The 15,789-nt window shown below is 49.8% G+C and overlaps 5 protein-coding genes across 8 annotated transcripts; 4 read left to right on the forward strand and 1 right to left on the reverse strand.

Moving 5' to 3' along the window:
* The first annotated feature begins 13 nt into the window (after positions 1-13).
* On the forward strand, positions 14-2,161 carry LOC108022505 (SET domain-containing protein SmydA-8). Of its 2 annotated transcripts, XM_017091472.3 has the most exons (4): positions 14-253; positions 325-396; positions 453-1,716; positions 1,783-2,161. In XM_017091472.3, the coding sequence occupies exons 2-4, from the start codon at positions 344-346 to the stop codon at positions 1,930-1,932; spliced, it is 1,467 nt and encodes a 488-aa protein (XP_016946961.1). In that variant the 5' UTR covers positions 14-253; positions 325-343; the 3' UTR covers positions 1,933-2,161. The 2 variants fall into 2 exon arrangements, with proteins under 2 accessions (XP_016946961.1, XP_016946960.1); XM_017091471.2 differs by lacking the exon at positions 14-253 and having other exon boundaries at positions 266-396.
* A 34-nt stretch (positions 2,162-2,195) lies between these two features.
* LOC108022576 (SET domain-containing protein SmydA-8) lies at positions 2,196-4,359 on the forward strand. Its single transcript, XM_017091594.3, has 4 exons — positions 2,196-2,293; positions 2,352-2,480; positions 2,542-3,670; positions 3,726-4,359. The coding sequence occupies exons 1-4, from the start codon at positions 2,229-2,231 to the stop codon at positions 3,897-3,899; spliced, it is 1,497 nt and encodes a 498-aa protein (XP_016947083.1). The 5' UTR covers positions 2,196-2,228; the 3' UTR covers positions 3,900-4,359.
* A 165-nt stretch (positions 4,360-4,524) lies between these two features.
* On the forward strand, positions 4,525-9,552 carry LOC108022573 (uncharacterized protein KIAA0930 homolog). Of its 2 annotated transcripts, XM_017091590.3 has the most exons (7): positions 4,525-5,138; positions 5,746-5,912; positions 5,973-6,395; positions 6,460-6,907; positions 7,553-8,863; positions 8,973-9,122; positions 9,181-9,552. In XM_017091590.3, exons 1-7 carry the CDS (start codon positions 5,021-5,023, stop codon positions 9,219-9,221), a joined length of 2,658 nt encoding a protein of 885 aa, XP_016947079.1. In that variant the 5' UTR covers positions 4,525-5,020; the 3' UTR covers positions 9,222-9,552. The 2 variants fall into 2 exon arrangements, with proteins under 2 accessions (XP_016947079.1, XP_016947080.1); XM_017091591.3 differs by lacking the exon at positions 7,553-8,863 and having other exon boundaries at positions 4,529-5,138.
* Positions 9,553-9,687: 135 nt separating this feature from the next.
* Positions 9,688-15,098, forward strand: LOC108022574 (spondin-1). Its single transcript, XM_017091592.3, has 5 exons — positions 9,688-9,968; positions 12,654-13,048; positions 13,110-13,571; positions 13,631-13,856; positions 13,958-15,098. The coding sequence occupies exons 1-5, from the start codon at positions 9,782-9,784 to the stop codon at positions 14,983-14,985; spliced, it is 2,298 nt and encodes a 765-aa protein (XP_016947081.1). The 5' UTR covers positions 9,688-9,781; the 3' UTR covers positions 14,986-15,098.
* Positions 10,123-12,561, reverse strand: LOC108022575 (protein teflon). 2 transcript variants are annotated; one of them, XM_044091707.2, is made up of 4 exons: positions 12,096-12,561; positions 10,876-12,026; positions 10,289-10,817; positions 10,123-10,228 (listed from the first exon to the last, which is right to left on the reverse strand). In XM_044091707.2, exons 1-3 carry the CDS (start codon positions 12,457-12,459, stop codon positions 10,296-10,298), a joined length of 2,037 nt encoding a protein of 678 aa, XP_043947642.1. In that variant the 5' UTR covers positions 12,460-12,561; the 3' UTR covers positions 10,123-10,228; positions 10,289-10,295. The 2 variants fall into 2 exon arrangements, with proteins under 2 accessions (XP_043947642.1, XP_016947082.2); XM_017091593.3 differs by having other exon boundaries at positions 10,123-10,817.
* Positions 15,099-15,789: the final 691 nt, after the last annotated feature.

The raw sequence follows: 15,789 nt of genomic DNA on the forward strand, positions 1-15,789 counted from the left end.
CTAGAGAAGATTTATGTGTAGAGGTGAATTTCCCTCAGGGAAAAGCTAAGTGGAAAACCGATCAGACACGTTAGTGCGGCATCGCCTCCTCCAAACGACTGGGTCTATAAATAAAGCAGCATCTCGTTCGAGCTACGCACGCAATTAGCCAAAGTACTTAGCGAAACGACAGGGCTCCTGAAAAAGAGGGAAATTCCTTCTCCTCGGCCAGCAGCACCGCAGAGTATATTTATAATTGCTCAGTGCGTTTTGGGTGAGTAAAAGAACCACAAGCCACAAGCCGTTGGCCAAATCCAATCACTAACCGAATAGTTTTCTCGCCAGGCAACAACACACGTAATCGATGCAAGACTTTGGCGAAAATATTCAGCAGGTTCACAGCGAGAAGTTGGGCAGGTGAGTTGGGCTGAGCTACATAAAACAGAGTAAATAATAATAATCATTACTTGCAGGCATCTGGTGGCTGGCATAAGCATCGAACCGGGAGACACGGTCTTGGAGGAGCAGCCCCTGCTGGTGGCTCCCCACTGGGAATGTCACCAGCTTAAGTGCGCCCAATGTCTTCAGGAATCCTATGTGATGTGCCGGAGGTGCCAGGTGTTTCCCCTGTGCATGGACTGCAGCCAGCATGATGAGTTCGAGTGCCAGTTCTTCGCGGACGGAGCGGGGAAAGCCATCTGTAAGGATATCCTCGTGAAGAACTATGGCATATGTGGACTGCTGAAGCTCCTCCTTCTGCTGGAGAATCCTGATACGAGGGCTGATTGTCAAATGCTGTTGGATGTACCTATAAACCTGGATGACTACCGCGACGGAGAAGGGATGTGGCAAGAGCACGAGGAGCTAGTGGTGCGTCCACTGATGGAGAGTGGACTAGTGGATGTCCTACCCACCCAGCAGTTGACTTCGGATGTGCTGCACGCCCACTGCATCCGCATCGACAGCAATTCCTTCGAGGTGACAGCCAGGGATGGTGACACCTTGAAGGGCGTTTTCGTTTGTGGAGCTGGTTTACCGCACCATTGCGTGCCCAACACGGTGGTGGCTCTGGATGAGGAGTTCAATATGAAGCTGTATGCGGCTGTCCCTCTGCAGCCGGGTGATATTATATACAACTCGTACACGAATCCCCTGATGGGCACCAGCCAGCGACAGCACCAACTGCGCCTGACCCGGAGATTGGAGTGCACCTGCTCGCGCTGCCTGGATCCCACTGAGATGGGCACCCACATGAGCAGCATGAAGTGCAGGGAGTGCGCTGGGTTTGCGGTTTGTGAGATAGATCCCAATGGAAGACTGGGAGATTGGCGCTGTCCGGATTGTAAGGCCCTCCTAACAGCCGCTGCGGTCCACGAACTGCAGGCCGAAGTGGGATCAGCCTTGGTCGAGGCCAGGGGGGAGCTGCAGGTCTACGAAGCTCTGCTGACTCAGTACGGGCCGCTGCTCCATCCCAACCACTTCATGCTGCTTGACATCAAGCAGAACATTGCCAGTATTATGCGGGCGGCGGCATTGATGAACTCCATGGAGCAGCCGTGCAAGAAGCTCCTAGCCCGCCGGGTGGAGCTCTGCTCCGATCTGCTGCCCGTCTGCCGGGCTGTGGTCCCCGGCCTCTCCAAGCTGTATGCCATCGGTCTGTTTGAGTACCTGCTGGCGCTGGTGGAACTCGTGGAACTGCAGTTTGCGGAGAGTGACCTGGGCAAAAAGGAGTATGTGGTGGGTAAAATGGGTCTGATTTGATTTGGAAAATTAGTTTTTAAATTTAATGCATGGTTTTTCAAGGCTCATTTGAGGACCGCCAGTCTGGTGGCCAAGGAGGCCATGGACCTTCTTCGGTTCGAGCCGGAGAACTCTGCGGAGGGCTATCTTTCGGACCGTATTTCCATGGAGCTTGAGCGCATTGAGTCCGATCTGAAGAAGTACGGCCGATAGGAAGGCATCATGTTCTTCAAGGAGTCTTGTGTGCAATTCGCAGCTGCGTGGATTTTTAAATTTAAAATAAATTAGATTAGTCGAATGGAAGCAGTGCCTCTTCCTTCCTTCAGTTGTTGCCACTTTTAATGTGTGCACGCGTACTGGCGACACGGTTCAACGTTTGGCGGCTGGGTGGGGAATCATTGACCAAGAAATAAATAAAGAATTGTCGTTCAATTAAAAATAAGTTGCCAGCATGGCGCTGGTTGTCTTGTCAGTATGCCAAAGGTAGCCAAAGGGAACGGAAACAGAGAATGGCTGCAGTAACGGATGATTTTGTGAAGAAGTGCGAGATAAAGCAGAATGACACGCTGGGCAGGTGGGTTCTACTTTATAGTAATCCCCACTACAACCCATTTAAAATGTAATCCTCAAAGGTTTGTGGTTGCCCGGTGCAATCTCCGAGCTGGCGAGACCTTGCTGCTGGAGAACCCCATTGTAGTGTTGCCCCAAATGGGCGATCGTCGCTGCTCCAAGTGCTTCAGGCTCACCGAGAGCTTTTGCAGGTGGGTGGATTCCATAGAGGATCCTCGTCCATCTCTGATTCTTCTTATGTAAGCTCTTTAGAAAGTGCCGCCTTTTGGCCTTGTGCGAGGATTGCGAGGATCATGACGTGCGCAATTGCCAGAGGCTTTCTGAGATGGAACTTTCGGAGGATCAGGTGGCGATTCTCCAGGGAAAGGAGCACACTGAAGTCCAGGCAGCCCTTAAATGTCTGCTTCTGAGGGAGCACTCAGAAACCCAACCCCTGTACGAGGAGATGACCCAAATGGAAACCCAACTGGCGGCTAGGAGGGGCACAGGTATCTGGAAAACTTACCAGGAGCATGCCTTTGTTCCCATGGAAAATGGTGGAGTGTTGAAACAACTGCGTGTCGGGGCGGATGAGGACCTGGTGCAGGGCCTTCTGGGCATCCTTGACATTAACGCCTTTGAGATCAGAGCCCCAGAACCTGGTGGCTCCATGCGAGGATTGTACCGGAGGGCAGGACTCTTTGCCCATAGCTGCATGCCAAACTTGCAGACCGCCATCGACGACGAGCGGCGGATAAAGGTGTTCTCCAACCGGTTCATAGCCGCCGGGGAGATCCTCTACAAATGCTACACAAACGTGCTCCTGGGCAACGAGGAGCGTCGACAAATCCTCAGAGAGGGCAAGTACTTCGAATGCACCTGTCCGCGCTGCCAGGATCCCACCGAGCTGGGCACCCACATGAGCAGCTTCATCTGCAGCCAATGCTCCTGCTCGGGGGGCTACATAGTCCGTCAGAGGGAGACGGGCATCTGGCAGTGCCTCTTAAATCCGGAACACTCGCTGAAACAAGAGTTTGTATCGAATATGCTCGAGCGGGCCAAGGAGGAAATATTCCATGCCAGGGATGATATATACAGGTTGGAGATGCTGTTGGCCAAGCTGACCCGCCTGCTTCATGGAAATCATTACTTAATGCTGGACATAAAGCAAAACATTGCCTCTATCCTTCGTCAGATCCTTCAGAACATAACGCACCGACCAAACAAGAAGGTCTACGAAAGGAAGATCCGTTTGTGCCAGGAGATACTGCTTGTACTCAAGGTGATAGCTCCTGGAGTCTCCAGACTAAAGGCTATCGCTCTCTATGAACTGGCCAACACGCAGGCTGAACTGGCCAGAAAAATGTTCAGCGAGCAGGAGCACAGTTCCAGGGATCTCAGGGTGAAACAAGTCCAATTTATCCTTACTCACCGTCTGTATATATTCTTCTTTTTAGGTGGAATTGGAACAAGTTGAGGTCATGCTGAGGGAATCGCTGCGGATGCTTTTATTTGAGCCCTTGGCCACTCCAGAAGGTCAGCTTTCGCGCACTATGCTCCGCGAGCTGAAGGAGCTGCAGGATGATATAAAAAATCTTCGAGAATCGAACGCCGATGTGGTAAATCAGTAAAAATTCTCACCCTGGCAGTTGAAAATTGCTATTTAAACTTAATGGTTTAAGCATGACTTAAAATGGTGTATTTAAACTTAAAAGAAAAGAATTATACTGAATTCGAATTCGATAACCAATGGTAAGCTCTAACTGCGAGCTTAGTGTTATCGATTATAATTCTGGCTTTACAACAGGACACGTTTTAAAAAAAAAATAATATCATTTTAATATCCTTTGATATAAATTTTGAGGCTAAAAATGATAAAGTGTCTTCGCGGTATATTGTTTCGAATCATTTTGTATGATTTTGTAGGTTCTTATCTACCTTGAATTTCCTACTCGCGCTTGATCTGCTTGCCATTTACATATTTCGGCAATTACTTGGAATTGAGAGCATTTTGATTTTGAAAGCTTGGCTTTGTAGGCTTGCAATGCAAAAGTAGCAAAGATTCCTTGTATTGTCACCAGCCTTTTCAAAAGGTTATTTAATTTTGTAGACTGTTAGCCAAAACTTATTTAATCATTGAAATTCGAATTCGATAACCGATGGTAAGCTCCAATCGAACAGCCGCAAGCTCTGAGCAATAGCTATATTTTCGGGTTTTACAACACTAATCAAGCTATTTCTTGTTATTATTATTATTAAGCCAATTGTTGTGTGGTATTAAACAAAAAAAAGCTCAACAACTAGACAAAAGAGTTGTGTGGACAGTTGAATATTTGGCAATAAATAACAAATTGCACAAAGAAGCAGTGATGGGAACAGCTGATGCCTGACAGTACAGATGGGGGATACTCCGTGGACAAGGGAGAAAACAACCCCCAGAGGCAAAGAAGAAACGCGAGGGTGTTCGCGAGTTGCTGCTCAGTTGCGATTTGCATGTGTCGAGGAGATAAGCTCCTCTCCGCCGACTAAGTTTTCCGACTGCAAAAATAGAGAAAAAACACCGCGGAGCAACAACAAATGCTGGAAAACAGACAGCACTAGCCGCGCCCCCCACGCTGCCGCCCACCACCGCCCCCCGCAATCGCCGTGATGACCGGGACGTTGTGAAATAGAGGCTCCTACAGCACCTCTCACCATTCCGCACCGACATTCGTCATCCGGAAGCGCGGAGCCGTGGAAATCCCCCTTTAGGATGGCCCTCGCCAGCGCCGCAGCCGCCCTGCTGAAGGGTTCCCAGACGCCGCTGCAGCAGCTCCTGGAGGACATCAACTTCCAGCGCACCAAGGAGATGCGCCAGCTGCTCAAGGACGGTGGGTATCGCCCTGCTCCGATTTTCCTCCGGATTGCAGGGAAAATTTGTCTACATTTGCACTTTATCGATTTGTCGCACGGGGCAACCCCCAAGGATGTGTGTGTGCCCTGGTGCGCCTGTGTGCGTGCTTTCCGCCCCACATTTGGCCAACCTCTTTGTTTTCCTTTACATAAGCGGCTTTTACTTTTATCGGACCCACAGGCAGGATGGGGAAACCGTAAACAGCTGTTCCACCTGTCGGTCAGCATCATCCCCAGTCCACTTGGGTCCTCTCTTAGCAGATGGAAACATAAGAAAATGGATCAGAACTAGGGAGAGAAACCTCTTTCTAAACTGAGTAGTTATTCATTCATTGTGCTAGAATAATGGTAAAGGGATAATTGTCTGTTATAACATAACATATGTACCTCCAGAAGTTAAAAATTCAAACCTGTTTTAATGGATTACCATCGTTTATGAACTTGAACCTGAGTACTTAAGTACTTAATCCCTATCATATGTTATGACTCATAGCAAAACAACAAACTATACCTTAAACTAGGTTCTAACGTACTAAAGTTGAAAGCTAAGTGAACTAAGACCACCTCATTTCCTCCCCTCTGCAGATGGCGGCTTCGTGGTCCTTCAGGGCACCACCTACTGGACGGACCTGTTCGTGCGGCACTTCCTCTTCCAGACAGAGCCCGAGCACAGCATCGACTCGGACGACCTGCTCTTCTTTGTGCGCAAGAAGCACGTGAAGAGCTCCTCGCGTCACATGCCAAAATTTGAGGTGAGTCCTCGGTTCTGTCGCCCGTACCTATTGATCCATTGCATCGTATTCCCAAACCAGACTGAGGTGGAGGTATTCCGCAAGGACTCGCGCAAACTGCCCATCGGCGATCCCGATGTGGACTGGGAGGAGACGGTCTATCTCAACATGGTCATCCACCAGTTCGATTACACACTGACACTGGCCATTTGCACCAGGACCTCGCCCAAGGAGCTGCAGGTGCTGAGGAGGCACTCGCAGAGGGTCTACGCAAGTCCCAGTCGCCGCAAAATGGACACGAAGGGCGAGGGCGAGGAGATCACGTATCCGCACATCTGCTTCATGGTGGACAACTTCGACGAGGTGTTCAGCGACATCCTGGTGCGCGACGGGGAGATGGTGTGCGTGGAGCTGGTGGCCAATGACAAGGACGGAGCGGTCCAGGGGGTGATTTTCTTGGGATCCATTCGCTACGATGCCTTGAAGAAGGTCTACGATGCCAGGGTAAGTGGAAATCCCACCCCGAGTCAACCCATTCTTTCGTAACTCTGTTATTTTGTCTCCCTAGCAATCCAGTCTGAGTTCCAAGGTGGCGCAGCGCATGTCCTTTGGCCTCTTCAGCAGTGGAGCTGGCGTCCAAACGCGCTGTGAGTTCGTGCGGATGAAGGGACCGCAAGGAAAGGGCCACGCCGAGATGGCGGTGACCAAGCCAAAGGGTTCCGGCGTGGAGACGCCCACCAGCGAACCGGGCTTCTGCGCAACCGACATGTGGGACGAATGGGAGGAGGAGAACGACGACTACTGCACCTACCGCCACCAGCGTCGTCTCAGCGATCCGAGTGCCAATCTCAACAACTTTTCACGCTACGGCTGGCGCACAAAGGGCTCCAATAACCAGGACATGGTGGGCAGCGGCACCAGTGCCAGCGTGGGAGCCAAGGCGCGGTCGGAGAACGAGGGCCTGGACTCGCTGGCCAGCGAGGTGTCCGAGATCGAGGCCGGCGATCTGCGCGACGGTCAGTTTGAACCACTTATTTTTTGTCATATTTACCTCTTCATTTGAGCATCCTTTAGTTGCATGATATTCAGAAGTATACATTGCTTGTAGTTGTTACCGTAGTTAGTTCTGCTTTTTGCGCTTGCTCCTTTCATTTCCGTTCATATTCCTGATTTACTTCTCGTAATGTGTTGTGGTTCCATTGATTTTCCTTTACGAAACTTCCTTCTATCAAATTTATATATATACTTTATATGTGCCCCTAAAAACGACTCCAGAGTATATATATAAAGAGAACACCAGACATTGCCGAGAAAGCAGGACAAATAATACACTAAGGACAACCAAAATTATCTTCCGTTTGGCTTTTGTTTTGACACAAGGAGGGAATCGTTCATCACATCCGCCAGACCCACCCTATCCTTCCCACTTCCCCTAGAAATTATAATTTACGCGGTGGTGGCTTGATTGTATATTCACTAGGCATCCAGTTCCCCACCTCCGTCGATCGATCCCCTAGCTTTTGTGTTTCCCTATTCTGGTTTTTATTTCCACTGCTTTCTGTTGCCAATTACCGATTAAGTTGCTTGGGCCGATCCTCGGTTGTACATGTGTGTCGATGTATATGCTTTTAAAACGCAAACCGATCTATATCTACTTGTAGATCAGCAACGTCCTGCTTTCTCGGCCTCCGCGGCAAAACTGCACCCAAATCCGAACTGCGAGACAAACAAACTCGCGACTGGTGACCAAGACAACTTGCCCCAAGAATCTCCCAGTGAGAGTACTTCCACTCCGGCTTCAGCTTCGGCTCCAGCGGCAGCTGCTGTTCCGGCTGTCACTCCGCCACCACTGAGTGCCGCCGTGGAGGTGACCGTGTCCGGCGAAAACAACGGATCCTCTGGACAAAGCTCGTCCACGGGCTGCAACTGCTTTGGCGGCAAGAAGTGCAAGAAGCGCTGGGCGTCGGCCAAGAACACCGACACCCCGGAAATGTCCGAGGTCTACTGCCCCAGCTGCGAGGATCCGTCCAATGAGTCCCCCGCCTGCCTGGCCAAGATGCCCGACAAGCGGCCCACCCGTCCCAAGCCCAAGACCAGCATCCTGAGTGTGGAGAGCGAGCTGCTGGTTGGAAAAAGGAACAGTTTCCGGCTTCCGTCGGAGCACAAGCGCAAGCAGCAGGGCGGAAGCATCACCAGGAGCGCCTCCCTGAGCGCCGCTGACCGCAGGACCAGCCTTCCGGTGTCCACCAAGAAGATCATTCCCCCAAGACTGCGCTCGAGCAAGGCCAAGGACCTCGAGAAGGACAAAGATAAGGAGAAGGACAAGAACAAGGAGAACGACAAAAAGTCGTCGAATCAGAAGGTCAACGGCTCAAGCACCAACTTTCTGGCCAAGATGTCGCCCAAGCGACTCAAAGCCGGCAAGGATAAAGACAAGGACAAGGATAAGGACAAATCGGGTGCAGCAGCCAAAAGCAAAGCAGTCAATAATAACAACCCCAAGTCGGAAACCGCCAAAAGCGAGGAGTACGAAATCGCCGACGATGCCACCTCCTTGAATGGGAGTGAATCGGAAAAAGCCGCCAAAATGGCCATCCTGAGTGAAAGCGATAGCCAGCTGATGATCAGTGTGCGTGGCCGTGAGGAGCTGCCGGTGGTGGAATCGCCCAAGACGCCACCCCAGCGCTTCGAGCAGTGTGTCCGCCTGCCTGTGGAGCCGGAGAACCATCCGCTGCAGCCGAACGCGAACAATGAGAACGAGGAGAGCGATGTGACCAAGGTGATCTCGCCCACGGAGCTGACGCCCATGCTGGATGTGGCCAATGGCAACCAGGAGGCGAGCAGTGCCACGCTGCCGAGGACAGCCAAGCAGGCGCACGTCAGCAAGATGCTGCACTTGGTGCCCAAGCGCAGAACCCCCGACGGCACCAACATCTACTACTGGTGTGATGTGCCCAAAAAGGCAATAAAAGGTTATATCAATGGTTTATGAAGTCGGTTTCTTGTTCTTCAATGCATGTATTTAGTTTTTTATACCTGTGGTAACCCATTGCTGATCATGTGTGCCTTGTCTTCTTTTAGAACTCGACGACGGCGCCTATAATCCGCTGTGGACCAGTCGGGGCTTCACGCAGTCCTTTCACTTCTGGAAGGAGAACAGGCGACAGCAGTCGACGCCGCTCAATGCATTCCTCACCTATGTGACACTGCCCTGGTGGAGCATTGCCAAGGGTAAGTCCCTGCATGGTTTCCGTGTAACTACATATGCTCATCGAACTGTTCCTTGCAGACCTCTTGGATCACCGGGAAACGCCTATTCTGACCTTTTAGTATTAACTTGATTTGCAATTGTGATTTACGACCCCATGCTTTATAGTTCTCACACGTATTCCCTACTAACCGATCGAATGCCAACCGTGTGATCAGTCTCAGTTTGATTCATCAGTATCTTTGCTTTGTTCTCGACCAACGTTGAGTTTCCTAAGGCGCATCCTTGCGGATCGAACTACTTGGCGAGCGCAGAGCCAACCTACAAATTTATGAAATACGAACTACGATAGTGAACACTGTTACCGATGATATGGAAATATATAATTGTAATATTATTTGTAAATTGTACGGCAACATTTATACCACGAAATATATACCAAATAGAAACTAATCAAGGAGCAAGTGGATTGGGAAAGTCAAGATCACCGCACGAGCACTGTTTGCAATCAGAGTTCCCGAAGCATCCGGCATCGGGTCGCCGTACGACTTGAAGATAGCTCTATCGCCTCTCTGCTCCGGCTCGATTAGTCTGTTTTTGAGCCTCGCCTGGAACGGTCGCGGCTGCAGTCGAGCCCAGAAAGCGAGTCAAGTGATAACGCGGAAAACAAAGCGCTGGAGAGATGGGGAAATCGCTGCCGCTGCTCATCCGCCTGGTCGTCGTCGTCTGGCTGACAATTAGTACGGTCACCGCATGTCCCCGGGCGCCCACCCACTTGAACCACGGTAGACGCACACGCGGCGACAATGGATACAAATTAATTGTGGCCGACGGACCCAACGGATACGTGCCCGGCAAGACGTATAATTGTAAGTCGGGAAGGTAGCTGGCCGGTTTCGTAATCGCCGGGGTCACTCGAGAAACAAAAACAAGAGCCATCGAGGCGATAAGGGAATCCAGATCATTGGGTGTCCATCTGCCCAGTTCAACGCGCGTTTTGATAATGCCATAGCAATATTCATATTGTGTTTTAACAATGAAACGTACAGCCCCAGAGGGGGCGCTATTTATTAGAAACTGATTTCAAAACATTAAACTTGAATAATGAGGATAACTTGACAGACATTACCTATCGTTCAAGGTAAAAATTTAATGAGTAGAACTATAGATTAGAATACTTTTTACCTACTTGCTGGCTAAGCATGAAAGGTTCGCACATGTTTTTCGTAGAATCCCTGGTGCTTGAAAGCCTTCTGACATATTGGACAACGGAACGGCACAGGTTGGTGGCCCAGCAAATGCTTCTTGAAGACTTCTTCAAAGGTGAAGAGGTCGTCGCAGCTCTCGCAAAAGTATGCAAACTTATCAGGCAAATACTTGAATAAGTTTAGATGACGTTGAGCGGTGTCCGAAATAGTTGACGGCTTTAGAGTCTGCAGATTAGCCGTATCCTTGTGCCAAACCGAGATCAGGTTAACAATGCGCTTTATTTCGCTTTCGGACAGGTTGCACTTCATGGCCAAGTTCACTTCAGTAGTCAAAGCGGCAATCGTGGAGGCAATGACTTCATTTTTGACCGGCGGATTTTTACTTCTATAGTTCCAAATGGATTCGTACTTGCTGTATATTTTGCTAAACTGGGCAGCCTTTTCGCGCAAATTCACCAACTCGTGCAATTCTATTGTGTCCTTACAGCTGGAATCCACGATTGCTGGCAACTAAAAGGGATTCATTTATTAGATGTGGATCGATCAACGTTTATAATTATTTGCTCACCCCAACTCCTTTTAAAAGATTAAGCATTTCTGCCGCGGGAGTTGTCTTTTTCAACAAGTGCCCAGTTTTTGTGGTACTTGTCTGCTCCTTTTTTAGGACCTGCTGCATTCCCCCAACAACTATGTTATCCTTGGTATTGTTCTTCTCGGCAACAGGGCATCCGGCATTGTCATTAAATAGTCTTTGGGAAGAATGAACCTGCCTTACCGCTGGCATGTTCTCCTTAGCCGTTGTAGCTTGTAAACTTTTGTTGAAACTGCTTAGGGTTTCCTGCTCCAACTTAAGACTGTTCTTAAAAAACTTTTTATAAATGGGTTTTGACGGATTCTGGGATATGCTCGAATTCAGTTCGCGCTTTAGAAGACTTTGATTTGTGACTTGCTGATGGTTATTCTCTCCGAGAACTCTTTTCATCGAGGGTTTGTTAGCCTCTTCTTTAATGTTAAAACTGTTTTCATTAGCATTTTCCGCTTTGGAAGTCTTGGGAAGATTATTAAGAGGTGTAAGGACTGAAATGTCTTTAGATTTGTTTGGTTTAATTAACGCTGTAGGAATTAAATTAAGAGGTGAAAGAATTTCTACATTTCTTATTTGTAAGGGGGATGACTTTCTTTTCCTTGGCACTTGAAATTGATTGGCAAGTTTTGGGGTTTCAGACATTTCATCCACACTTGAAGCAGAAAAAACTTCAACTTTCTGAACAGTTGGAGTGGGCTTTGGTTTCGCATTCAGTGTCTTCTTCACCACACAGACTTGTGCCTTAGTCAAAGTGGACTTTCTTACACTCAAATTAGATGCGATCGGCACAGGCTTTGGAGGGGTTTGAAAGGTATGTGTGGGTATGTTTTCTTCTTGTAGAGGTTCGCTTATAGGCAAACAGTATTTGGTATTTGGTGGTTTCATCTGCAGGGTTGCAGGCAAATCGCTTTCGAGGGCTTGTAGGATGCGGCTTTTTACGATGCTCATGTGTTTCCTCGAGTTCTTGGCTATAGCGTGGCTCTTAAGTTCGCATATCTTCAGGGATTTGCCCTTAATCTCAACCTTCTTACGAGGTCCTTTAAATCCGCGAGCCTCGACCTTTGATTCCTTCTCTTGGAAGTCACTTTCATTTGGCAGAACCTTTTGTTGAGCTGCTTTATACTTGGGCTCAACTGTGGAATACATATGTGATTTGTAGAATGACACTTAAGGGAATGCACCCAGTCACTTACTTCACTTACTTTTTGCTTTGGTGTCATGTGGGTCAATCTGGTAGCCCTCAGTGGCCACAGGTTCCTCCGACTCGGCGTGCACCCCGGAGTCCCCGCTGCTGCTGCTGTCTCCCGCCGACTGGGCATCCTCCTGGCCCTCCTGCTCGTCGGACATCAGCTCCTCCACGCTGTACACGTTGTGCTCCTTGGTGAAGTGCAGCGCGTCGGCGTGCGCCCACTGGAGGTGTCTCAGGAACTCCGGCAGCTGGGTGAAAATGTCCCGGCAGAAGTGGCAGTACAGAGCGATCATATTATCGCTGGGCGAGACCACCACGTCGCCGCACTTCTTCAGGTCCACGTCCCCGCTGCCCGACAGCATGTCCAGAAACGACATTATTTAAAACAAATACTTAACAAACAACGAAACAATTTAAAACAAATTGCGCGTTGTCTTAAAAATGAGAGAGAGAGAGAACGAGACAGCTACACTGTTGATTCCAGAGCTGCACAATGCCATGCCGATAATAATCGGTAATCGATTTTTTGTATTATCGAAATTTAAAACTTGTATTTGAAATATTTTTGCAGTGCTTCTACTTGGCTCTCGAACTCATACGAAAATCCAGCACTTTACTCACTTCACCATCGCCGCGGAGGCTCACACAGGAGCACGACGTCCCCAGGCGGCCAGTCCGAGGAGAGTGGGTCGCTTCCAGCTGTTCAGCGACTCCCTGACCCAGTTCAACGACCGTTGCGTGAATACGGTTTCCGAGGCGGATGATCTGCCCAAAACGGAGGTGCAGGTGATGTGGGTGGCTCCGGAGGCGGGTTCCGGCTGCGTTTCCCTGTCCGCAATGGTCTACGAGGGTCCTAGGGCCTGGTTCGCGGACGATGGCAACCTATCCACCGTGATCTGTGAGCGTAAGCCGGATGCGGCTGCTGCCCAAAAGGAATGCTGCGCCTGCGATGAGGCCAAATACAGCGTAAGTCGGGGAAGGAGCTTATAAGTCCCCGGGATTTCTAGATTTAATCTCCTATATTCAGTTCGTTTTCGAGGGAATCTGGTCGAATGAAACCCACCCCAAGGACTATCCCTTTGCCATCTGGCTGACGCACTTTTCCGATGTGATTGGCGCCTCGCACGAGTCGAACTTCTCCTTCTGGGGTGAGAACCACATAGCCACTGCCGGATTCCGCTCCCTGGCGGAGTGGGGTTCCCCGACAGCCCTGGAAACGGAGCTGCGAGGAAACGGGCCCAAGTTGCGCACCCTGATCAAGGCCGCTGGTTTATGGTACCCCAATGTCAACCAGAACACCTCCGCCAAGTTCCGAGTGGATCGCAAGCATCCCAAGGTTTCGCTGGCGTCCATGTTTGGTCCCTCCCCGGATTGGGTGGTTGGCATAAGTGGCTTAGATCTCTGCACTGAGGATTGCAGCTGGAAGGAGTCACTGGACATTGATCTTTATCCCTGGGATGCGGGCACCGATAGTGGCATCTCCTACATGGTAACAGTTAAATGAAATAGTTTGTACAATTCCAATATTTAATGGATTTTGAACGGCAGTCCCCCAATTCGGAGACACAGCCGCCGGAACGCATGTACCGCATCACCACCATGTATCCCGAGGATCCCAGGGCTCCCTTTTACAATCCCCAGAGCCGCCAAATGACTCCCCTAGCCAAGTTGTACCTGCGACGCGAGAAGATAATCTCCCGGAACTGCGATGATGCTTTCTTGCAGGCTCTCCAGCTGGAGGTGTCCGATGATGCCGAGGAGCAGGACACCAGAGGTGGGTTGGAATAACTTTTAAATGGTATCCCTCGAGTTAACAGTGTGCTACACATAAGTGTAAATCCCATTCTTATAATAACCTTTTAAATCCTTATCCAGCCGAATGCCGGGTGAGTGACTTCTCCGCCTGGAGTCCCTGCTCCGTGAGCTGCGGCAAGGGAATCCGCATGCGCAGCCGTCAGTACCTGTACCCCGCTGCAGCGGACAAGAGCAAGTGCTCCCGCCAACTGGTGTCCAAGGAGATGTGCGTGGCCTCCATACCCGAGTGCCCCAGTGGGGGTGGCTCATCCCAGCCAAGAGATCGCGACGACGACGAGGGCGAGAACCTGGCCAACTCGCAGTCCCTGGTGGGCGACAATGGCGAGGGAGCCGGCATTTGCAAGACCTCGCCGTGGAGCGTGTGGTCCGAGTGCTCGGCTAGCTGCGGCATCGGCATCACCATGCGGACGCGCACCTTCATCAACCACTTGGGACGCAAGCGGTGCCCCCACATCACCGTGGTGGAGAAGAACAAGTGCATGCGGCCGGAGTGCAAGTTCGAGGAGGTGGAGCTGCCCGATCCGAACTGCCCCACCACCCAGTGGAGCGACTGGAGTCCCTGCACCTCGACCTGTGGCCGCGGAGTGACCATCCGCACCCGTGTGGTGCTGCTGGAGGACGGAGCCGACAAGGATAGCTGCACGCGACGCATGGAGCTGCACCAGCAGAGGGAGTGCGTCAACCCCACGGACTGCCACATCAACGAGGAGCAGGCCAAGGTCATCTGCGTCCAGGCGCCAGATGTGGGGCCCTGCAGGGGCACCTACATGCGCTATGCCTACGATCCCCAGAGCCAGCGTTGCAGCGCCTTCACCTACGGAGGATGTCGAGGCAACCGGAACAACTTCCTCACGGAGAACGACTGCCTGAACACCTGCAATGCGGTCAGACTGGGGTATTCACCAAGAACTGAGCAACCCAAGGGCTGCGTCCTGTCGGATTGGTCCCCCTGGTCCGCCTGCAGTGTAGGCTGTGGAGTCGGTACCTCCGAGAGCCATCGCTACGTGGTCAGCGAGCCCCAGAATGGCGGACAGCCGTGCTCCAAGCGCCTGACCAAGTCTCGTCCCTGCTCCATGCCGCCTTGCTAGGCACGAATAGAATGCTTTTTTCTGTTCATCATTTCTTCGAAAATTAAACTTCTTAAATTTTAAACATACATTTTCGAAAATAAATTTGTATCTTAATATCTTCATAACTTGAATTATATGAATCCTTTTTAAATGTGGAACACCTCTATGGAATTCTAATACTCAGCATTAACAACTTTCTTTTTTGGTGGGGGTCAACATATTTGCCCACTTTCATTTTCGATTTTTGGGTATTTTCAATAGGGTTCAGAATGACAGCCCAAAACTACAATTCCAGATTTCACATCTTGAGTTATATAAGTCAGAATAAGAAGTAGAGTGTCTTTTTTTAATTTGTGGATGAATTGTGGATGGGTTAAAACTTCCCACTTTCATGTCGGATTTTTCCGTATTTCCAGAATGGGACTCTTAAACTCCACTTCCAGATTTCATAACTTAACTTATTTGAATCCGATTTGGAAGTGGGATACCTCTGTGACTTTGTGGTTGAATTCTCTTATCATCTGCATTAAAATCTTTCTTTTTGATGGGGGTCAAAATTTTAGCCCATTTTCATGTTGGATTTTTCAGTATTTCCAATGGTGCCCAGAATGGGACCCCAAAACTCCACTTCCAGATTTCATAACTTAACTTATTTGAATCCGATTTGGAAGTGGGATACCTCTGTGACTTTGTGGTTGAATTTTTTTATCATCTGCATTAAAATCTTTCTTTTTGATGGGGGTCAAAATTTTAGCCCATTTTCATGTTGGATTTTTCCGTATTTCCAATGGTGCCCAGAATGGGACTCTAAAGCTTCAATTC

The sequence above is a fragment of the Drosophila biarmipes genome, chromosome 2R (assembly GCF_025231255.1).
Source record: "Drosophila biarmipes strain raj3 chromosome 2R, RU_DBia_V1.1, whole genome shotgun sequence".
NCBI classification, from domain to species: Eukaryota; Metazoa; Arthropoda; class Insecta; order Diptera; family Drosophilidae; genus Drosophila; species Drosophila biarmipes.

Excerpts from the sequence above, each read along its gene's own strand:
- LOC108022505 (XM_017091472.3), top strand. The coding sequence starts at position 344 with ATGCAAGACTTTGGCGAAAATATTCAGCAGGTTCACAGCGAGAAGTTG. Across the intron at positions 397-452 it reads CACAGCGAGAAGTTGGGCAG|GCATCTGGTGGCTGGCATAA; the intron begins GTGAGTTGGGCT and ends CATTACTTGCAG. Across the intron at positions 1,717-1,782 it reads TGGGCAAAAAGGAGTATGTG|GCTCATTTGAGGACCGCCAG; the intron begins GTGGGTAAAATG and ends TGGTTTTTCAAG.
- LOC108022576 (XM_017091594.3), top strand. The coding sequence starts at position 2,229 with ATGGCTGCAGTAACGGATGATTTTGTGAAGAAGTGCGAGATAAAGCAG. Across the intron at positions 2,294-2,351 it reads CAGAATGACACGCTGGGCAG|GTTTGTGGTTGCCCGGTGCA; the intron begins GTGGGTTCTACT and ends TAATCCTCAAAG. Across the intron at positions 3,671-3,725 it reads ACAGTTCCAGGGATCTCAGG|GTGGAATTGGAACAAGTTGA; the intron begins GTGAAACAAGTC and ends TCTTCTTTTTAG.
- LOC108022573 (XM_017091590.3), top strand. The coding sequence starts at position 5,021 with ATGGCCCTCGCCAGCGCCGCAGCCGCCCTGCTGAAGGGTTCCCAGACG. Across the intron at positions 5,139-5,745 it reads GCGCCAGCTGCTCAAGGACG|ATGGCGGCTTCGTGGTCCTT; the intron begins GTGGGTATCGCC and ends TCCCCTCTGCAG. Across the intron at positions 8,864-8,972 it reads GCCCAAAAAGGCAATAAAAG|AACTCGACGACGGCGCCTAT; the intron begins GTTATATCAATG and ends GTCTTCTTTTAG.
- LOC108022574 (XM_017091592.3), top strand. The coding sequence starts at position 9,782 with ATGGGGAAATCGCTGCCGCTGCTCATCCGCCTGGTCGTCGTCGTCTGG. Across the intron at positions 13,049-13,109 it reads GCGATGAGGCCAAATACAGC|TTCGTTTTCGAGGGAATCTG; the intron begins GTAAGTCGGGGA and ends TCCTATATTCAG. Across the intron at positions 13,857-13,957 it reads CGAGGAGCAGGACACCAGAG|CCGAATGCCGGGTGAGTGAC; the intron begins GTGGGTTGGAAT and ends ATCCTTATCCAG.
- LOC108022575 (XM_044091707.2), bottom strand. The coding sequence starts at position 12,459 with ATGTCGTTTCTGGACATGCTGTCGGGCAGCGGGGACGTGGACCTGAAG. Across the intron at positions 12,027-12,095 it reads ACATGACACCAAAGCAAAAA|TTGAGCCCAAGTATAAAGCA; the intron begins GTAAGTGAAGTA and ends TGTATTCCACAG. Across the intron at positions 10,818-10,875 it reads ATCTTTTAAAAGGAGTTGGG|TTGCCAGCAATCGTGGATTC; the intron begins GTGAGCAAATAA and ends AATCCCTTTTAG.